The sequence below is a fragment of the Pleurodeles waltl genome, chromosome 8 (assembly GCF_031143425.1).
Source record: "Pleurodeles waltl isolate 20211129_DDA chromosome 8, aPleWal1.hap1.20221129, whole genome shotgun sequence".
NCBI classification, from domain to species: domain Eukaryota; kingdom Metazoa; phylum Chordata; class Amphibia; order Caudata; family Salamandridae; genus Pleurodeles; species Pleurodeles waltl.
Window position 1 is genome coordinate 489147216 of NC_090447.1, and position 23295 is coordinate 489170510.

The following is a 23295-nucleotide window of genomic DNA, read 5'->3' on the forward strand; positions in this document are numbered from 1 at the left end:
AACATACATCTTCTTTCACTGCACAATGTAAAGTGACTTTCTGGTGCCATTTTCATGTGGAAACCACGGACAAGTTCTGAAAGTAGCGGGAGGCAAACATGAGTTCTGCTTTGTACATCTGGAACAAGGTTTCGCTACCATGGTTTTCAGGTCCATCAAAATCTGAGACTTCCTGGCACAAGGCACATTCATAGAGGAGGAAGTGCATCACTTTTGGAAATAATAGTAGAGAAACAATGCAGTTGCATTATGAATGGATCACAGATTACCAGTAACAGTAAAGTTATCCTATAAAAGACAGACCTTATCTGGGCCCAAGCAAAAATAGCTTGCCTGCATAAAATACTTGACTGCCTACCAGGGTATTGGTGCATATTGTCTCCAGAGCTAAACTTGAAGTTATGCCTTCAGTATTCAAGAACAGAACTGATGGATGACTCAGAGTTTCCATGACTCTGGGTCCGCAGGGATATTTGAAACCATCTCCTGAAAGAAGTTTGTGTGTTGAAAAGTATGTCTTGTCTAGAAGAAAACTGCACCTGCGAGTCTGAGGGGACCACAGAAACCTTGCCTATGGTAAGCACCAGAGCCTGTGTCCAGAGAGGCAGCTAAAAGGGTCGTAGTTGAATCGAACAATCCCAAAAGAACAAGTTACTTACCTTCGGTAACGCTTTTTCTGGTGGATACACTGACTACCTGTGGATTCCTCACCTTATGAATTCGATCCTTGCGCCAGCATCCGGCGGAAAGTCTTCTTCCTAGATGTCTACGTCGACGAGGACGTCATAATGGCACGGCTCCACGTGACTCCGTCTGACGTCAGCGTGCCAATAAGAGGTCCCCGTCGGCGTACTAACGTCAGTTTCACCTCACTTTTTTCGTGCCTTTAAAGCAAGTAGGAGTAAACCGACCATGAAAATTTATAAATAATATAGAAAGATATACACACACAAAAACCTTGATCATTTAAATAATCCATTCTTATTGAAAGCTGGGATACATAAATATACAAAATAAATAGAAAAATGTCACTATATACATATATATATATATATATATATATATATATATATATATATATATATACACATATACACACTTTCATTTATATAAATATAAAGCTAAATACTGCAAGATAAAAGTGTAACCAGGCAGGTAACGGGGAGGCAGGAGGGACCGTGAGGAATCCACAGGTAGTCAGTGTATCCACCAGAAAAAGCATTACCGAAGGTAAGTAACTTGTTCTTCTGATGGATACAACTACCTGTGGATTCCTCACCTTATGAATAGAGTCCCAAGCAGTACCGCACTCGGTGGTGGGTGCTCACCTGATTACACTAAGAAATCTTGCAATACCGAGCGAGCAAAGTGACCGTCCCTCCTCATCTCGGAGTCTAAACAGTAATGTTTCACGAAAGTATGGAGGGACGCCCAAGTTGCCGCTTTACATATTTCTATCAATGGAACTCCCCTCGCCAGAGCCGAGGATGCAGATTTAGCTTCTTAGCTCTAGTAGAGTGGGACCTGATACCTTCAGGAGGGACCTTTTTTGCCAAAGAGTAACAGATCTTGATACACAAGATGACCCACCTGGAGAGTGTCCTTTTCTGTACAGCTCTGCCTTTTTGTTGACCAGCATACCCAACAAACAGTTGCTCATCCAAACTAGTCTTTAGTTCTTTCAAGATAAAAACTCAGGGCCCTCCTAGGATCCAACCTATGGAGTCTCTCTTCTTCTTTTGACGGGTGGGGAGGAGGGTAAAAGGCGGGAAGAGTGATGTTCTGCCCTAAATGAAAAGGGGTGACAACTTTCGGCAGAAAAGCAGCCCTGGTTTTTAGAACCACTTTATCAGGGAAAAACACAGTGAAAGGAGGCTTAACGGAGAGCGCCTGAAGCTCACCAATCCTTCTAGCAGAAGTAATCGTGATCAAGAAAACAGTCTTGAAGTGTAATATCTCAATGGACATGAATGCATGGGCTTGAAAGTCGAACCCATTAAAAATGTTAAAACAAGATTTAAGTCCCACTGAGGCATGAGAAAAGGAGTAGGAGGAAAGCTATTCACCAAACCCTTAAGGAACCTGTGTACAATGGGAGACTTGAATAAAGATGGCTGATCCGGAAGGCAAAGAAACGCCGACAGAGCTGCCAAATAACCCTTAACTGTAGCTATAGCACAGCCTTTCTTCGCCAAACCGAGAACAAACAAGAGTACATCTGAAAGATGGGCCTTTAAAGGATCTTTTTGGTTCTCTCCACACCACAACACAAATTTTGCCCACCTTCCGGCATAAATAGACTTAGTGGAGTGTCGCCTGGCCGATAGTATAACATCCACTACATCCGGTGGGAGAGAAAAGGAACTCCGGTTGCCCCGTTCAATCTCCAGGCATGAAGGTGCAGGCTCTGGAGGTGGGGGTGTAGAACCTGCCCCTGCGATTGAGAGAGGAGATCTGCCCTGAGCGGGAGACGGAGCGGAGGGCAATGAGAGAGTTGAAGTAGGTCTGTATACCATACCCTTCTCGGCCAGTCCGGTGCTACCAATATGACTTGGGCCCGGTCTTGACGAACCTTCCTCAAAACCCGAGGAATCAAGGGTATGTGGGGGGGGGGGGGGACGCGTAAAGCAACTGGCCGCTCAAGGACATCTGAAACGCGTCCCCCAACGCCCCTTGCATCGGATACTGGAGGCTGCCGAACAACGGGCAATGCGCGTTCTCCTGAGTGGCAAATAAATCCACCTGAGGAGTACCCCACATCTCGAAGATGTGGAGGACTACATCCGGATGGAGACGCCACTCGTGATCTAATGAGAAGTGACGACTGAGAACGTCCGCACATACATTCAACACTCCGGCCAAATGATTTGCTATTAAGCAAATCTGATGGTCCTGAGCCCAGGACCAGAGTCGTAGGGCTTCTCGGCAAAGAAGATACGACCCCACTCCTCCTTGCTTGTCTATATACCACATCGCTGTAGTGTTGTACGTCAGGATCTGAACTGACTGACCGCGAAGGGAAGGTAGGAAGGCCTGGAGCGCCAAACGTACAGCCCGCAATTCCAACAGAATGATATGCAACATCTGTTCCACTGAAGACCAACGACCCTTGATCTCCAGGTCCCCCAGATGAGCTCCCCACCCTAGAGTGGAGGTATCCGATATCACTGTGGCCACCGGAAGTGGTAGTGAAAACGGTTTCCCTTGGGAAAGGTTGCCGTCCACTGACCACCAATGAAGATCCGCTACAGCGTCCCTGAAGATCTTTATTGAATTCCTGAGATCCCCTTTGTGCTGGAACCACTGTCTGCGGAGACACCACTGAAGAGCCCTCATATGCCAGCGAGCATGAGTGACCAACAGAATGCAAGAAGCAAACAGACCTAGCAGGCGTAAGACTTTGAGGACTGGAACTGCCGCTCCTCTTTGAAACAAAGGAATCAGTGCCTGAATGTCCCGCACCCGCTGAGGCGGGGGGTAGGCATGAAACCTTGTTGTGTCCAATACTGCCCCTATGAACAGGAGGCATTGAGAGGGCTCCAGGTGAGATTTGGGTACGTTCACCGAAAAACCCAGATCGAACAACAACTGCGTTGTCATTCGCAGATGAGACAACACAATCTCTGGAGACTTGGCTTTGATCAACCAATCGTCCAGGTAGGGAAAAACCGCTACCTCCCTCTTTCTGAGATGTGCTGCAACAACTGCCATCACCTTCGTGAAGACCCGAGGTGCTGAAGTAAGACCAAACGGAAGGACCGCGAACTGGTAATGCTGCAATCCGAGCACAAAACGGAGATACTTCCTGTGCGACTTGAATATGGGAACGTGAAAGTACGCGTCCTGCAAATCGACAGACACCATCCAGTCTCCTTCGTTCAACGCCAACAGCACCTGCGCTAGGGTCAGCATTTTGAATTTTTCTTGCTTGAGGAACAAATTCAAAATCCTCAAGTCTAGGATCGGCCTTAAACGACCGTCCACTTTGGGAATCAGGAAATACCTTGAATAACACCCCTGACCCATTTCCTGCAACGGTACCAACTCTATAGCGCCCTTTGCCAACATGACTACAACCTCCTGTTGCAACAACAGAAGATGTTCTTCTGAACAAAAGGAGGGACGGGGAGGGAAGGGAGGAGGAAACTCCTGAAAGGGGAGAGCATAGCCCTTTTCCACAATTCCTAGCACCCATGAGTCTGTTGTAATTGACCTCCATTGCTGCTGAAAAAGACTCAATCTTCCTCCTACAGGAGAAGCGTGACTGATAAAGTGGGGAAAACTAGGGCTGCTTCTGATGCTGTCCACCCGAGGAGGATGAAGAAGAAGAGAGCTGCTGGGCTGGACCTCTAGCCCTGCCCCTACCTCGCCCCCTGAAGGCACGATAGGGCGGGTTGACAGGTTGTTGGGCATAAGATTGAGACCTACGAAAGGCAGAACCTCTAGCAAACCCTCGAAACCTACTAAATGGCCTGAACATAGCAGCAGAAGGAGTCTGCAAACCCAGGGACTTAGCTGTAGCCCGACAGTCCTTAAACCGTTCAAGGGCAGAATCTGCCTTGTCCCCAAACAGCTTTTCCCCATCAAATGGAAGGTCCATTAACGTGGATTGTACATCCGACGAGAAACCCGAAGACCTTAGCCAGGCATGCCTTCTCGTAGCCACCGATGTTCCCATGGCCCTGGCTATAGAATCCGTAGTATCCAGGCCAGATTGAATAATCTGCTGTGCAGCCGCTTGCGTATCCAAGAAAAGGGCCCCAAAAGATTTTCGCACTTCCTGTGGCAGATCTTTTGCCATCTCCTTCGCAGAGTCCATCAGGGCATGAATGTATCTGCCTAGCACACAAGTGGAATTGGTAGCTTTCAGGGCCATGCTGCAAGAAGAGAACATTTTCTTCGAGGATTGCTCCATCCTCTTGGATTCTCTGTCTGATGGAACACCAGGGAATGTACCAGGGGCAGATTTCGCAGAACATGATGCCTGAACCACCCAACTCTCCGGAATCGGGTGACGAGATAGAAATGATGGATCTCCTGGGGCACTCCTATGCCTTCTCGCCACTGCCCTGTTCACCGCAGGAGAAGTCACCGGCTTCTTCCACAGGTCCATAATAGGCTCAGACAACGCCTCATTAAAAGGCAACAAGGGGTCAGCACTGGAGGAAGAAGGATGAAGAACCTCCGTGAGCAGATTAGTCTTGACTTCTGCCGAGGACAAAGGCAAATCTAGATAGTCAGCCGCCTTCCTCACCACAGCATGGAAAGAGGAGGCCTCCTCAGTAAACTGCCCCGGGGAAGCAATGTCCCACTCCGGGGAAGTATCCAAGCCACTTGCAGTGGCAAGTCCTTGAAAATCATCAGAAGGCTCCATCTCACCTTCCTCAAGCCTTCAGTACTCCTCTTCCTCCAGAAGCCTCAACGCCTTCCTCCGAGATCTTAAATGGGTTTCCAGAGCCGGCGTCGACAAGGACTCCATCAACGCCGATGATCTCAGACCTTGAGTTGGTTCCGGAAGACCCCTGGATTCAACCGGCGCCGGAGCCGGAGCCGGCCCGAAGTCGGCCGATCACCTCCTCGACGCCGAATGTGCAGAAGGAGATGAAGCCGGTCTGGAAGAGGCTACCAATGACGCCGGATGGCGTGGAGAAGGAGTCGGACGAGAAGCCGACGGATCCACGGTCCCAGGCGAAGCACTCCTGCCAGGGGAAACTCCCGGCGCCGGACCACCAGGCTCTGAAGGGCAGAAGGGCATGAATGGAGCAGCCCTGTACGACACCGGCGAGCCCAAATTGAATGCCAATGGCCCCGTGGGACCCGCCGGTGCACCAGCAGGGGCCATGGCTTGAAACACAGCATACATCGTATTCAAAAATGCGGCTGTATCCGTCCCTGGAGTCGGGAACGCTGGGTATTGCTGTGTAGACGTCTGGGGAACATCAGGATCCCTCGGCGCCGGTGAGAAACGAGGACTATCTTGAGTGACCTCATAGACTGAAGGCGCCAGTGACAACCTCGGACTCTCCGGCTGAGGCGTAACCGTAGGACTCATCTCCCACGTCTTCTGGCGCCGTGGCGAACGAGACCTCGAACGACTCCTCGATCGACTCCGCTCCGAACGGCGCCGAGAGTCATGACGGCGCCGAGAGTCATGATGACGCCGCTTCTTATGTTTTTTGGGAGAAGCATGGGAAGAAACCTTCTTGTGTTCCTTCTTCTTTGCCTTGGCCAAGAAGAGCTTCGCTTCTCGTTCCTTCAGAGCTTTCGGATTCATGCTCTGGCACGAAGAACAGCCTTCCACATCATGCTCAGAGCTCAAACACCAAATACAATCCGAATGGGGGTCGGCACTGACATCTGACCTCCGCATTCCCTACACGGCTTAAAACCGGACTTCTTCGGAGGCGACACTGTAACTTCACAAGATCGCTACAGTAACCAACGGGCCAGGAAGAAAACCGTTGAAGTCGAATGCACAGAAAAAGGAAAAACTGACGTTAGTACGCCGACCTCTTATTGGCACGCTGACGTCCGACGGAGTCACGTGGAGCCGTGCCATTATGACGTCCTCGTCGACGTAGACAGCTAGGAAGAAGACTTTCCGTCGGATGCTGGCGCAAGGATCGAATTCATAAGGTGAGGAATCCACAGGTAGTTGTATCCATCAGAATAATGGCAAATTGCACAGTATATCTTACAAGTTAGCCATAGAAATCTGAATCCTTAAGCCGCAAAGACCCTTCTATGTCATGCTGGTGTGTCTGCCAAGTCAAGCTTGACAAACCTGCACTAAAGCACAGAAGCAGGTGGAAGCTGGACTTGGTGGAAGGCTTTTGCACAGCATCACTGATAACCACAGTAATTAAACAACTTGCCTATTGGATCAAACCTGCTTCAATCACCCACACTCATAGCTAGACTAATTGTTAGTCGATGCTTCCCCATAGGTTCATCAGACCAGAGTGTCAATTACTATGTCATCACATTTTCTGTTCAGTTTCTCCAAAAGGCGAATGCACACTGTTAAACCAATTATTTTATTCTCCCTAAACTTCCAGTAGGCTCACTAGGAACTCAATACAACTTCAATGGGTGGGACAGCATGGCTTAGCCTGCCGATTTAAACTCAAACTGTTCTTCAAATTATCTTGAATCCTAGTTTAACTTGGGCTATTTTTGGCTATTGTTATTGTTTACTTCTGATACTCTTACAACAGCCCTCACACCTAATTTATCCAGATTTCCTCCTGCGTGTCTTGACAGGTTTTATCCAAATTTTGTCTTTTTAACTGACTTAGTTTTGGACTTTTTAACACACTGCATCATGATCGGAATACTTGATGTTTTATTACCACTACAGTCCACATACTACCCAGAATTTGTTTGAGGAAACCTATGCTGCTTTACTAAGCTACCAATGGTGAGTCTAGGATTCATTATGGAAACCTGGTTAACTATTTGGGTCATATGAGTTGAGCAATGCAAGAGCTCAGTCACAATTCTCATCAATACATCTAAGTCAATTAACTCAAAATTCAGATTTCTTATAACAGAAAACTATTTTCTTGTAACTACACACACCCACTTAACATATGCTAAGCGTGCATTCTGTAAGAGTATGTAAATTAAATGTTTTCTTACTCTTTTCCAAATACAATTCCAAATAGAAATCTGTTTTTCAGCCAAAAATGTTTGTATAATATACCCTTTTTTAATGTACTTTCTGTATGAGTATCATCATTGACAAAGCTTATGTACGTGTAACTCCTATTAAAATATTTAACCTCTTGCTGTGCAGCAGATGATCTTACAACTTGGCAATAAGGCAGATTATCATATGATTCTGGAGGAAGGGAACTGGATATACCACTACAATAAGCACATGTTGAATGAGAGCTTAAAAATAATTTGAGATGGAACTGCAGGTCATTACTGTTTGAATATGCCAAGTGGTCTAATTACAGATGTTGTTCTTTGTGGAAATGCCCAATGCTATTAATGAGGGCTTAAAGAAAGGAAAATGGCATACAACTCACTTTTTGTGTGTTTCAAGCCATGCAGCACAGTCGGTTAAAAGGCAGGAATTCTCAGAAACCAGGAGATCCAGAAGACTTTCATGGTTTGCTTCGGCGTACAGTTTCAGCAAGGCCGTATCTACATCTTCCTTGTAGCCGTTAGCCACTTCCGTACTCCGGATCTCATTCAAGTAGCTCATTAGAAACCCTTTACACTTGCCAATCTTGTCTTGGTCCCCTTGAGTCAGCTGATTCAAGTCGGCATACTCGTGAAGTGGAGGGTGACAGCGAGCAAATGTTGAAGACGTGGGCAATAGGAAGGGGTACAGAGAGATCAGCTCACGGACATCAAGATGACTGCTTCTGCAATTACAGTGTCAAACTAAATGAAGTAAAAAAAAGAAAAAGTATACATAGGCAAAAAAAAACACTAAAGATATCCAACTGTTACTATACTATTTTGCTATTTAAAATGGCAACAACATTTTTTTTTTCACAACCCTTGAAAGCGATCACCTGAATGAAAATAAATGAACAAATAGCAAGACGGTTACTAGTCAAATCTGTAGGCTAGTCTTCAGACTCAACTTGCTGATTCAACAATTGCAAGCAGGTCCCTTGCAATTTACATTTGCTATGGGTGGACTTTTAACTTAACTCAATTCTAATGATGGCATCTAGTGGATTTTGTGTCTAACATTGAAGCATATAAAGCTTGGGGTTACAGCAAATGTAAGCATTACTGGTTTCAGGCCTCTACAAGCCATTAGATAACAAATGTAAAGCATAGGGAAAAACATATTAAAAACAAAATAAATGCAAGTAATAGCATCATAATTTAAAAAAAAGACAAACTATACAAACAGTAAAATGTAGCTTGGCACAGGTTCCAAAGTCTGAAATAACTAATGAAGTTCCAGGCCAGAATTAAAGAGCTCAGTGTAGAAACCTTTATGGAACTACTGAGAAGAACATTATAATTTGAAGAAGAAACATCCTACTATTACTAAATACAAATCATCTTTTGGTTAAATAATGTACACAGTGTGACAATAAGAAATTATTATATGAGCTGTGAAAATATAACCCTGGAAAATCTGTACTCAAAAGGCTAAATGCTATGAAGCCCTGCAAATGATAGCAGAAGATTAAAGGCTGAGTAAAAGTCAGAATGGCATTTTTGGCAGGGAGGTATGGAGCTTGGCAGTCTTTCAGAGAAGTATCTTACAATTTATACTCATGCTAAGGGAAAGACCAAAACAATAAAAAAAGAATTAAAAAAACTTGGGGGATAGTGCCAGTGGATAGTAGTCCTACAATTGAAAGGCACAATAAAGAAGTTAAAGTTGTTTCCCCTTTACTTTTTCAGTCTGATTGCTGGATTCAAGCTTGTCTGAAAGTTGTTTACTTTCGTAGGTAAGCACTGCTCCAATTATTAAAGGCAAGCAGTCAAAGATAACCAAAGGTCTATCATGTTATTTCCAAGTACTTACATTGAGTCAGATTTTGGTGAGATACCTTACAGCTTATCAGGAAAGAAATTATTAATATTGAAAGGGATAATAAAGTTTGCCTTTGGAGCAACCCTTGATGATCACCACTATTTTGAAAGAAGGCGTTACATGAAAGAGTGGGGGTCATCACTCCCTGCACTTCTCCCAATGCCTTTCTTACATGATGTATAAGAAGTGAAAAATGTTAAAAGCCATCTGTTAAGGACAAAAGGCAAATTGGACCAAGACATTTTATCTCAAACCTCCAGGCTTCCTCATATGTGCTAAGTGTTCGATTAGCAAACAGGTTATCAGCAAAAAATTCTACTTTCAAAAAGCAAAAAAGGGAAAGAATACTTACTAAAAGAATGGTTAGACTACAAAAGCAGTTTACATAATATCCTGCCTATGTAACCAGTACTATGTAAAAGTACAACCCGTCCACTGAAAGGATATATACAGGAACCTAATTCATTAAACAAATTTAGGAAAGTCACGGCTGGAACACTAATCTGAGTTCCATAAGTATGACCACACCTTTGACTTCCTTGTTAATGACCACATTAGAAACCTTAATGGAGTGGCCACAGGGAGCTGCTACTACTCAAGAAAGGTAACTGGATTATGAGCTAGGACTTTGTTGATATGAACTCAACTCGGATGCCTAAATGTGTTATGGGTACTCTAAACCTTCCTGAGACAGATACTAAACCTGTGTTAACCACATACACCATGATATCTCCCAAGCCACATACAAACCCACACTGAAAGTGTATACACATGGAAATAGTCACATACATGTTTGTCTGGTGCTGCAGTCCCAAAAAAAAAAAAACATATATTATTTCTAAATACCATATGCTCCAAAAAAGCATTTAGAATATTTACCAGTACCTTTTCAGTGCCCCGATTCCATCAATATAAAATATTGCTTTATTTTCCAGTTGTGGATATGTACAGTGCAGTGGCAGTCCTGAACAGAATTCTGTATGATATTTCAAAAACTGTGCTCAAGAAATTGTTTTGATAAGATGTTGCACAAAATTCTGCTACAGAATTCTGACATTGAAACAGATGACCAAGGATTTTACTCTTTACTCGATTTGATTAGTGCCATGCTAACCACAGGTGAGAGAATTGATTGTATGTGCTACTATAAAACGTGCACAAAGGAGCTGTTTGTAAATATCTGTACATTTGTTTTCACTTGACTTCTAATTAATGTACATATGTAATTACTTGGGATGATTAATTGTTTTAGAAAGTTTCATTTGTGTATTAATGTTTTCTGATCGCGCCTACTTCAGCCAAGATGATGCAGTTCATGCAACTACTGCAACACTAGTAAATTTGATGGCCGAGGGACATCCAAAATGCTGGATTACACATTTCTAAAACAGTCATTATATAAGCGTTATAAGGTTTTGGAGAGTCTTTAAAAATAAATTATTAACTTAGTGATCATTTGTTCTTAACTAGCCTTAGTTGTCTAACTTGTGATGCTTTTAACAAAATTTCTGTTTTTTAATATTTAGTATATGCATTGTTTTCTTCACTGCTACATTTCTTAAATGTGTTTTTCATGAAGCATTAACAACGTTTACACCAGAACTATTGTCAATGAAAAGAACACAGAAGGTGCATTGAGGAAGGTATGGAGAATACCTTTTTCTTTGAGCCATATTTTGAGACTAAAAAGAAATGTAAGCACCATTACTATATAGCTACTGTTACCAGATTGGTGCACATTTTTAAAGTGGGCATTTTGAGTTAGGCCTGTATTATTTTTAACATAATCGCCTCAACACACAGTGAATTCACTTGTCATAGTTCAAATTTGAACTGTGCACAGATCCAACTAGCGTTATTTTCGAAAACAGGGACTGTCATCTTGAATCCTGCCTCTCGTATATATATTTAAGGGACAATCTAATTTTCATACTATGCAGTCAGCCTTATATAACTTACATAAAAGTTCATCTGTATCCCACCCGAAGACAAAAGCAGCAATAGGTCAACGCTCCCACTCCCACCCCAAAAAGCTTGGATTGAAACTGATATTGCATGGAAGTTAGCTAGTCTTTTCAAATATTAAGTTACTTGTTTCTTTGTAGAGCTCAGGTGGACTGTAGAGATTAGTGGAAATACTCTACAATGCTCAATACATTTTAGAATATGGTTAAATCTAAGGTAGATGCAAATGCAATGTCCACTTAATGTAAGTAGGATGCCTGAATCATAAGAAGCAGCAAGAAGAGCAGATGTTAAATAAAATCATTCCACAATGCTGAGTTCTTGCCTGTTCGCAGACGGTTCTGTGAAATGGGAAAAACTGTGACGACTGGAGACTGCCTAGCTGATGGCTGCCTACAGGATGACACAGAGTGGGAGCGGCACAGGTTTGTGTGGGTGAGGCAGTGTGTATGCAGCCCACGTTTCCACCTACAGAGGGTAGTAGTAAAGCTTGGCTCCCTGTTTGCATGTCTGTACATAATGTGGTATTTATGTAGTATAAACCAAGCCAAAAGGCAGCAGTTACGGTACAGTGTCAAAGACAGAGCCAGTGTGTTAGGAGGGGTAGCTGGATTCTAGGAACGAAACTGGACTGCTAATGCATCGTGATGTAGTATTCATTAAAGAGGCATTGGTAGCTCTTACCTAAACTGGAGCAGGCTTGGAGCTGTCCTAATAGATAGGGGGATGCTGTAGCAGAGACTGGTTGTTCAAGTGGGGAATGTCCGAGGCTTGTTTTTATTCCTTTTTTTCAATATTTCCTCTCTGGTCTGGAGTGCTGAGAACTACCAGAAATAGTGCACTTTTCAGCGAGATAAAAAGGGATTTTAATCATGATAGTTTTGTATATAATGCAGCAGGTTGTGAGGATTTTGCAGCCAGCAAGGGGAGTGTATGGAGTTATTACAAGGGGGGGGAGGGTAATGTAGTCATATTCCTTCAGGACGCTTATAAGATGTGCTGTGGCATTGCCACCATCCAGATGTGATAACACAAGACCTTGAATGACAGTTTTTAAGTCACTTTCTGGGAGGAACCAGACTGTCTTTTTTGCCTTGTTTTTCTTTACAATGTGGTATCCTGAGTGATTCACTGTAACTTGGCAAAGGGTGAAAGTTTAAGGATCACGCCCTTGAGCTAGGTTTGGACTATTAATTGTTTGTTGTTCTTGGTGAGTAGCTACAACAGTCTTGGCGGGGGTAACATTCAGGCTGGAAGAGTAGTGTAGGTCTGGAAATGTAAGCATTGTCTGAAACATTCAATGTATGGAACAGAGAAACTTTCAAATGTAATTAGGTTATAGAGTGTCAACAGCGAATTGGTGAATTCTGATGTTGTTATTTGTGAGCAGAATCCCAAGGGAGAAGAGGTTGAAGATGACTGAAGACAAGATGGAACCCCGCAGACTGCCACAGGTGATCGGGAGCTTCTGGCACCTGGAAGTGCCTACATCGCCAATCTGGTGTCAGTTGCATGGGTAGGGGGGAGAACAATTCAAGGGCATTTCTAGAGAATCTTGTTCAAGACATCAAGATGTGGCTGAGGGGAGGATTGTCTAGTTTGATCGCAGCTGAGAGGTCCAGAAATAACAGAAGGCAAGGGTCATCTTTAGCTGTGGTCAGAAGGGCTTCATCTACATTTTGTAACATAGCTGTCTCCATCTGCAGTAAGGCCTAAAGGCGGACTGACAGTTTAGCAGAAGTTGACTGGCACTGACGTGATCTTAAAGGTGGACATAGAGTGTTTTGTTGATGATCTTGCAGATTAAGGGAAGATGAGTGATGGGCTGGTAATTGTCAAGATTATCTGGGTCTAGTCTGGTTTTTCCACAGACGAGGAAGGAAATGGTCTGTCTTGAGAGCTCGTATAGCAGACTTTGAAAAGGTATCGATAGGAACAGCATATGGAAAGCGACCAATGTTGCCTTAAAGTGGGCTTTAGAGTGCACATGATGTATTTGAATGTTTAAAACTGTGAAACGTGCAAAAATAGTTTATTACACTGGACACAATCCATTCAATCAACTATTTTAGATTGAATTATTCTCAATATTCATCCTACCTTAGTTCCATTACAGGTAACAATGATGATATGAGGAAAGAGGTTCTCTTCAGGTAGAACCTCAATGTCCATTTAAAAGCACATTGTGCAATCAAGAAAAAGTTTAATTTTAGTGTGCTAAACAGTGCTAAATCAGTGTAGCAATATTTAGGAAGCTAATCAGTGTCACATAACATTCTTACATATATAGAATGCTCAAAGAGCATTCTAAACAAAGAAAAGGTGAATACTGAGAATCACATGTAATGGACGTTGGTACATGGTGCTAAGAAAATTGTAGGTGTTTTTTTAAATTTTTTATTCTGCATTTTTGACCTTGATGACAGCAGCGTTCCTGCACTCAAAGCACTTCTGATACGGTCCCTACTGCCCATGGATCATGATAATATCAGAAAACGAACGCAGATCTCTCTTATCCGCATGTACTTGCGGATTGTGCCTTCCATGCCATTACCCTGTTCCCTTTTCAGCAGAAGGTAGCAAGAGTGTACAGAGGGGTCACTGCTATGATGTCTTCAGGTTTAAAGGACGTCAATCTCACTTGCTGCTCCCAGGCATTATGCTGACTCACTGACCATGTCAGAAATTAGAGGCAGATGTTCGGAGTTGTTTGGTAAAGAAACATACTTTATATTCATCACATAATATTTAGAGTAGAATATTTAGAAAACGTGAAGAAAAAAATGCAAACCCCTTTAAAACATTGCAAACAGAAATGCCTCTTGACTGGGTCTTTTTCTTTGTTACAAGAAATTATATATTTTTTATTCCTTGTTGCTATTTATACCTGAAGCATTTAAATTGTGACATTACCTTAGTAATAAAATAACACTAATATGGAGCAATGCAATATGAGCAGACGTAATTTGAATACAGTCTTCAAATTGAAATAAGCAATTACCTGAAAAGTTCTTTTGCTTCTGAAAACTGAAGCTGTGCAAATTGTATGAATCCTGCCTGTTGTAGGATCCGTCTGTACATAACCTGTAGGAAAAAGAAATGTGTTGGGATGCACAGTTTATGAAACAGTCTTTGGGTACTGACAGTGTTTCATTCTGAGTAAAGACGAGTGTACAAATTAATATCAGCAAAATTAACGCAAATAGTAATAAAATGTATAATATGTGCAGGATAAAAAATGTGTTCTATTAAAGATCATGAAGAGTTTTGGGAAAATTAGCATGTTAGGTCATGAAACTCCATTGGATAACTGAATTTTGTACATTCTGATGGAGTTAGCAGTAACCTGATTATACTAGGGTCTGTGAGAACAAAGCGTTTTACAAGTGGTGAAGAAGCGTACAAGAACATGTCCAGCAAAATAACTGTCACCAACTATTGCTGTCTTCAGATAAGTAGGTGACTGAGTGTTGCGCTGTACTGCACCCTTGTATGTTCTTTCACCAACAGAGATGTTGTGACGAAGTAACCTCTCCTTTCATACCTTCTTGCAAATACAATGTTCAGGAAGCGGGAAAGAGTAGTTACTGGTGATGGGCTTGTACATTTGACAGTAAGATAACTAAGTAGCCCTAAAAACAAACAATAAGGTGTTGTACATGAACAAAGGTAGAGTGGGTGTGGGTTGTGTGTCAGTCTCAGTCTAGTTTCCTTTTATATCATGTTAGCACTTGTGTGTATGTGAGGGAGGGAAAGATTCACACCCACTAGCAAAACTCGGGTTAAAGGCTTCTAGCAAATTAAATCTTAATGACTACACTTTTCCACTAATTGTGCATGAGTGGAGTGAATGTCACCAATATCCTTAAATAATGTAGAGTTGCATAGTCTTTTTAAGACGTGCTAAAATCTTGTCTAGAAGAACATAAGGATCGAGGCAAACTTCAGTAAGAAGCGTTCTTTAGGAACATTTGCAATCTCCCCTCTCATTCTCGTTATTAATATATTTGACAAGTCATTATGAAAGAAACGTTTGCCTTATAATTGTTTATTAGTGCAGATTACTAAATTGTGTTCATCAGGTGACTCTGTGTAGGGAGGTCCTGTTCTCTGGACAATAAGATGATAAAAGGCTTAAGCTAACAGTCATGCTCTGCAGGCTGTGGGGGAAATGTAATGAGTGCAAGGCAAGGCCCTGCGCCCAAAGTTAACTGGGTGTGAGTGAAGGCTGTGTTTAGCATGCTCTGCAGAAAGTGGTGATGGGAGCAGGGTCAGTTATGTATTACAGGATAGGTTACACAGACGCTATTGGCATTGTCACATTAAACTGTGCATACAAAACTGCTTTTTTATTTGCTAAACACTTGAGTCAGATTTGATGAATAAGCATCAAATTAGGAAGGCACGTCACGTGTATAACCTTAGTTTCTTCATTTCAGAATGAATGCATATAGTTCAAGAAGGTAGGAAACAAAGCTATTTGAGATGATCTGAAGTAGAAATTCAGTCGTTAAGCCTGACCAAAATGTTTCTCTCCACTGCAGTACAAACTAATTAACTATTACACCAAAGTTCGCAAGAAGGTAGACATTTACTTAGAACAGCCCTTTTTCGCATCTGCATACAGGAAGCCTTGACGAACCGGACCGGCACATATCACATGAATCACTCCAGTCCACACAATGCCAATCTATTGCTCTTTACTCCATTCTACAACACTCCACTCTCCACCACTCCACACTACTTTACTGCACTCTACACCACTCCACTCTACAACACTCGGCAACATTCTACTCTTTGCCACTGAACACTACTCTACAACACTCTAATCTACTTTACGACACTCCACTCCACTCCACTCCACTCCACTCCACTCCACTCCACTCCACTCCACTCCACTCCACTCCACTCCACTCCACTCTACCCCAATCCACTCTATGATACTCTATTACACTTAATGGCACTCCACAACACACTACTCTGCAACAATCTACACTCCTCTACTCTACGCAATTCTATGCCACTCCACTCTATGTTACTTCACTTTGCAACACTCTATTTACGACATTACTTCACCCTACGCCACTCCACACCAATCTGTCACTACACTCTACTTTTAGCATGCTAAACAGCAGCCATGCTGGTGTACAACATGGCTAAAATACATTGGTAAAGCCAAAGGCTTTTGCATAGGTGACACTTACTGGCTTTGCCAATGCTTGTTACTTATCCAATTGAGTCATGTGGTGTCAGTTGTGCTCTGGACGTGGTTGGGCCTACTCTGCTCAGGGGTACAATTAAGTAGGTGATAGAGTGCTAATCACCTTAAGTCAATTTGCACCTCTGGGCGTGGTTGGGCCCACTCTTGGCTGGGGTTAATTACATAGGTTACAGAGTGCTAATCACCTTAAATTTATTTTCTAATTTAGGATTATTCGACCAAACACTTCATTATTATTTTTCTTCATTAATCTCAGAACTGCCAGAGCACATTGGTAAACACTATTAACAAAGTGTATTCAGTGAAAACAAAGATAACTTTTCCATTTGAAGGATTGTGTCTGTTCCTTTAATTTTTCTTTTCTTTGGTGCTTGTTCCTTTAAAGAGTGAAAAGCAAGACAGTCAACCCGTGTTTCGCCCTGTCTTGGCACGAAGGTACTCTGCTTTTTCAAGACTCTGACTTACAAGTAAGATCCCTCATGTATAGGAACAATGTTGCTTCGGAGTTTGGTCTGGATTAGGACTGATGATAAATCTTGACAATCCAAAATCCACTAATCTGTAAATCTGAAAGAAAAAACACTGGGGGTAGTGTCTGGATTTTCTGTTGTCTCTAAAGTCTGGAACCACTTGAATCAGCAGTCTTGGCTGTCTCAGAGAGCCCGACACACTGGCATGTTTTGCTTGTTGTAGGTTGGTGCTTATGTATTTAACGACAGTTCAGTTCAACAAAAAAAGTTCAAGAACAGATTTTGAATTCAAAGAACAAATTTGATAGGCTGAGGCATCTGTCTACCCTCTCTAGCTTGCAGCTGTAATCACAGACTGAAATCTTTGTTCCGACATGCATTGCATGTTGTTAGGAGCTGAAGAACGGTGCTCAACCCTGCGTCATTGAAGCAAAAACTGGAAGCTACGGGAGTAAAAGAGTTACCACACTTCACATCCCAGTGGAAATCACGGGCATCTCTGAAGGGTGGAAATGCCACTTACTAAAAATTATACATCTTAATAAGCACACAAAAGTCAAAAACCAGAAAATAAACTCTTGAAATGAAGTGGATAAAACACATTAAAAACAACTATTCCTAGAGGGTCCTGGGAGCCTGGTGGTTTCGTGCAAGGTGTGGCCAGAGGCCCAGCAGGACAGGATCAGCAGCCATACTATCTGCCCAGAAACGCTTACACATGGCAAACAATCTTTTGTTGTGCACCACAGTCACCTAACTGAATTACAATTCAACATCACTATTTGTCTGTCGGCATTGTTTCCAACTGTCAGACAGATTCACATCAGAGCTTCTTCAAAGCAATGCAGCTAAGTGGTCATTGAAGCTCTGAAATGAGATGAAATCGGCAGCAGGAAAACAAGCACAAATTGCTTGGGCAGACCACACAGGGCTATTAGGACTTTTCCAGCCTTGCTTGAGTACTCTTGTAGTCATTTAAGAATCTCATCAAATTCAATATTTTCTCCAAACTTAGTTATATTCCAACAATACACAGTATTAGTTGTTGTTCCGTTTGGATTTGAGAACATGGTGTTATTTAAAAATGGTATGTTACAGCTGTGCTAGGAAAATATGTTTGAATGTTCTCGATATAAGTCGGTCTAAGGGCTATAGAGAAACAATGATGGACTTATGTATACTGATGCAACAGTGGATTCAATGCCAACAAGCACTAAATGAACTTAAGTTACAAGAAGTATCTCCTTTGGAAGGGAGAATTTCAACTGCGTAATGGGAGCTCAATTTATTTTCCAATCTACGCAGTACAAAAAGAGCCTCAGATGAATGCCAATGGTCAATGGAAAAGTAGAAAGCAAGTGTATGAAAACAAAAACGGAGAAATAGACAAAAATACTTGTTCCAAAAAGCTACCTCTTATCCACACCAAATATCTTAACAGGTTTTACCACTGTGCAAAAAGCTCCTTCAGCTAAGAAGAGAACATAACATAGTAGGAAAGAGAGCAATTTGCAGTTACTTTTTATGACATAATCACACCTATTTTACTCTACTCCATGTAAATTGTTATATTTGTACAATTTTTTTGCTCCAATTATTTTAATAGACATTGGAAATACTTAAGTAATCAATATACTAGATTAAGCCTGCAAACGCAAAACTATTATACTGAAAAATCTTCAATATGATGGTGCTGTATCAGCTAAATGAGAATCTGCAAGTTTTGGGAAAGCAATATTGCTCCCGAGATGGGGAAGCAAAAGATGATAAAAAGAGAAAACATGGGCTCACATTCAAGCTCATTTACAAAGTACAGACTGGATAGTTTCAATACACACAAATACAGAGGTAAAAGTACATAAATTTGTCCTTGGAGTGGAGCTGGAGCCCGGAGAACGTGGAGTTGTTAGTCCAGAGAAGGTAAAGAGGACTGAAAAAAATATGAGATACACTGGAAAGTGAAGAGCAAAATACCAATAAAGATTGATTTCTGTATGGATAAGGACGTGCTCCATCACTAGATTATAAATTGGAAAACTGAAGGAGAATTAACTGGTCCATGCCTTAACTTAAAATGTTTGCATTATTCAGAAAGAAATTGTAATTCAAGATTAAACAAAAAAAATGGACAGCACAGACCTGAAATTTTTCTTTTGGAATGTTCCTGCGTGCACCCTTAGCTAAAACAAGAGCTTCTTCCACCCGACGGCCAGCAAGAAGGTCCTGAATCTGCTTTTCCAAAGGGACCGGTGTCAAAACATACACCCCATTATCGGTGGTAGCTATCAACTTTCCTGCAAACAGTGAGACAAAGGATCACATTTTACAAAACTGCACCAAACGTTTATCTATACCATGCATAAAATGAGGACACACACCTTTTTAAAAGCTACTTTAAAGTAAACCTAGTTTGTGTTATACAAAAGACCAGCCTTCAATATTTACCACCTTATGGTATGATGTGATGGAAACTCCAGAACAGTTTGGGAAGTTACACCAGGACCGCTGAAGGCACTGTTAAGTCATAGAAATGCCTAACAATGAATAACAATGCACAAAAATGTGGGAATAGCACTGTCTCGAATGTAGACAATGTTCATACTGTCAACTTTGAAAAGCAGACTACAAACCAGAAGCTTCACCAATAACCTTACCAAATGTTTTTCATTCAATGAAGCTCACATTACGTACAACGGTGAAAATGTCATGGTTGAAAGGACAAGGGATTACTAATGACACAACCAATAATATTGATAGCCTGATGTGCATACTAAGCCTCCAGGTCAGAGATAATGGACAATATATAACATTTTAACTACACAGTAAATATCCTGAGGCTTGACCACTAAATTAGTCTCCATTTTAAACATTGGGCTCTAATGAGGTATCTCACATTTTATGCTGATCAAGAGGCTCTCTGAAGAAGGCACAGTGGGAAATAGACTGCCTAGTGAAATTTTATTATCATCGTCACACCAGTATGTCACAGTTACATTTGCTGTTGCAATTTGTTACCTAGGATGATGGGGTCATTTGTCGAAAGCTGATTTCCTTGAAACCCTGGAAGGCAATTCCCCAAATGCCGGTGTCCCTAAGCTCTATATCAAATATGATATTTGCCAGAACACAATTACGCAACAATTACCAAGTGGATTATTCTAAAAACACAGATTAATGCAATTAGCTGAGTTACGAGGATCTCATGGTTCATCTCTTCCAAATGCGTAAATCATTGGCATAGATAAAGCCATAGAAGACTTTCACTTTTAAGAAATATTGTGTTGCCATAGTGTGAAATTTTTTATTCTGGTGGCCATCTGACAGACTGCTCAAATGCAATTTCCTTGCAACTACACAGCAATAATTCAAAGACAACTGGAGCGCACCCCTTATCAAATATCACTATTACTCTCTTCAAGAACAAGCATTTATCTACACCAAGATGGCATCCCATTTGTGACTAATCTGCAACAACCAAAACAAAAGAACTTAAACAATATCAATCCATTTATTATTAATGGGATATCTTAGTCCCCACGATAAAAAAAACGTAGATTTATTTAAATGTGCCCCTGGGAAAAACAGAAGAGGAGGCCTTGAAACACTGGATGCAAAAATGAGAAGTAACTGCAGGGCGTCCAGGGGACATGTTCTGAGAGGAGGCAGAGACTACTGAAGAAATGAATAAGGGGGGTGGGTAAATGAGTTACTCTGCTCACAATGTTAAGTAAGCTTGTTGTTTAATAACTAAAAAGTATTTAAAAAAATGTATTTCCATTCTTTCACTGATGCCCACTGGTGCTTCCTAGCCAGTGTCATGAATGACCCCCTTTTTCAGGCAGCTTTAGCTTTGTAGCTAACAGGACATTGCATTGTGAAACGTATTTTTCATGTTACCATTTTAAACAAAGACTTAAAATTCATCACAACTTGACAATTAATTTTCCCAAGCCACACATCCTTAAATACCATGTTTTCTGTCATAAGAATTCATTCTACAACTGATTCATTATGAATACAGTGCAAATGGTTACTGTCTTGCTCCGAAGCATTACATCTTTTGGTCATACATTACATCCCTTTCCGTTCACCTTCGAACCTTTTGGAAATGTGCACTGGTCTCAGCCACATGTGACTGCAGTAGCCTTTTCAACCAAACATTCCCAGAAATTTAGAAATAAATGAAGTAGGTACCTTCAAATTCCTGTAGAATGCGACCCTCTTTGAATGGGATGGTCTGTTTCTTCTGCTGGTCCAGCATACTATGCACAGTAATAAATTCTTCATCTAGCGCTACCACATACGGAAAGCAGACTGCTGCACCAATAACATTCTCTGACCACCGAACAGGAGCACGCTGGGAAATCCCTGCTACTGTTGCAAACATACCTGCAAGGAGCAAAAACTATGATAAATTGCAGATAAAAAAAATATTTATCTGTGTAGTCTAGCCTTCAACAAATCGCTGTAATTAAAATCATGCATTTAGGCATTTGTTTGCTTAGCTGAATGACGGAATAAGCCTTGAAAGTAATAACTAACTCAACTAGCACAATTTATACTATCGCTCTGCTTAAATGTTACAATTGTTACAATACAGGTTCACACTTCATAAAATATTATTTAGAAATCTTCGTTTATCATAATTTAGTGGTATCATTTATGTATCAAGCGTGAGACAGAATGCAGGTATTAAATAATTAGTGTGCATCTGTTGCCAGTACTCTCACTAAAACAAGCTATTTGTGCTCAGTCAAGTAGTAAAGAGACCAGTTACTTAAAGTCTTAAGCGCCATGCATTTTATAACATTTGTCTTCCATCTGGACCCCAACCATTATCACCTTCTGAAGAGCTGAATTCTATGTATTAGCACAGGCAAAGGCAACCCACCAATGTAGTACTACCAACAGTAGTAAGAACAATGCTGGAGAAGAGGGGGGGAGAAGAAGCGTTTATGCCAGAGCAGTCAGTCACACTAGATACCACGTGTAGATGTAAAAATAATACCATGAAGAGGGGAGTGCCAGAACCCCTTCCAGAGGACCACAAGGCACACAAGGGGGTTCAGTGTACAACCATGGGGCTTGAGGCCTTTTATTCCTGATGTCCTGGGGCTCAGCCTATTATGGATTCGGAGCAATTGGGTCAAGTATCCCTTCTGCACTTGACTCAGTGGTAAATGAGGTTGAGCAGTCCAAGGCTCTCTGGGGGAGGGGCACATAGGAGATGTGGACACAGATTAGTGAATAAGTGCTCACAACTCAAAATGTGTGCAGCAGCAGTAATAAATCATTGTCAAGCTAAATACTCACTTTTAAGGAAAAAAAAGAGAAGTATTTTATCTCTACCTCAACCCACACAAAGGAAAAATAAGACATTCACAAACCATGACAATTCCCTTTGAGATCGTGACTCTAGTGGTTCAACTGCAATTACCCGTTCCACTCCCTCCTCACGTTAGCAATAGTGGTTATTCCCATTCACTGTTATCAACATCCAAGGAATTTCAAGAGGCCATGCTAACTCTTAAATTCAAGTCAAAAGTGTCTCAGTGCCACCTTGCTCTCAGCACCGAGTTCCCCTCGGGCTGATAGGCCAGAAACAAGTGTTACCTGCTCCAAAAGGAATGAAGCATTCAGATTCCTGTATGCCCCTTCTACGGGTGCTCGCAGCAGCTCAGGGCAGACCAGGTGAGTCAGCTGCTTGCATACTCAGAGCCTGCCCTCTGCAGGCAGTCTCCATCGAGGTCAGGCTCCGGCAACAATCATAGGCTTCCTGGGCTCCTGCGGGGTGTCTCCATGATTTCTATGGGAGTGCGGGTTGATTCCAACGCTCCATCTCAAACTTGGGTGATGATGCTCCCATGGCATCCTCACTTGCTCAAAGGGGTCAGACCTGTCTCAGTCCTCATTGCTTCAGGTGATCTACAGCTCACTACTGCTGGCAGTCTACGGCCCGATCAACATGGCACAAGTATCCCTAGCATCCCCTCCTGGCATACAGGGTTGCTGCAACGTTACCACGCAAGGCTTCAGCCCTTACCGCACAGCAGTCTTTTCCACGGCTATCCTCACGGAGGCCCTCTCCTGGCATATGGGTGTCACCTACTTAGTCCTGAAAA

The 23295-nt window shown here is 42.2% G+C and overlaps 1 protein-coding gene across 1 annotated transcript in view; it reads right to left on the reverse strand.

The window, feature by feature from the left end:
• TGFBRAP1 (transforming growth factor beta receptor associated protein 1) overlaps positions 1-23295 on the reverse strand; it is a 221629-nt gene that overhangs the window by 167525 nt on the left and 30809 nt on the right. Inside the window, exons 2-5 of the mRNA XM_069204446.1 lie at positions 21368-21562; positions 19313-19467; positions 14484-14566; positions 8037-8378 (exon numbers count right to left, since the gene is read on the reverse strand). Coding sequence (XP_069060547.1) covers positions 8037-8378; positions 14484-14566; positions 19313-19467; positions 21368-21562 — 775 coding nt within the window. The remainder of the gene's footprint in view (positions 1-8036; positions 8379-14483; positions 14567-19312; positions 19468-21367; positions 21563-23295) is intronic.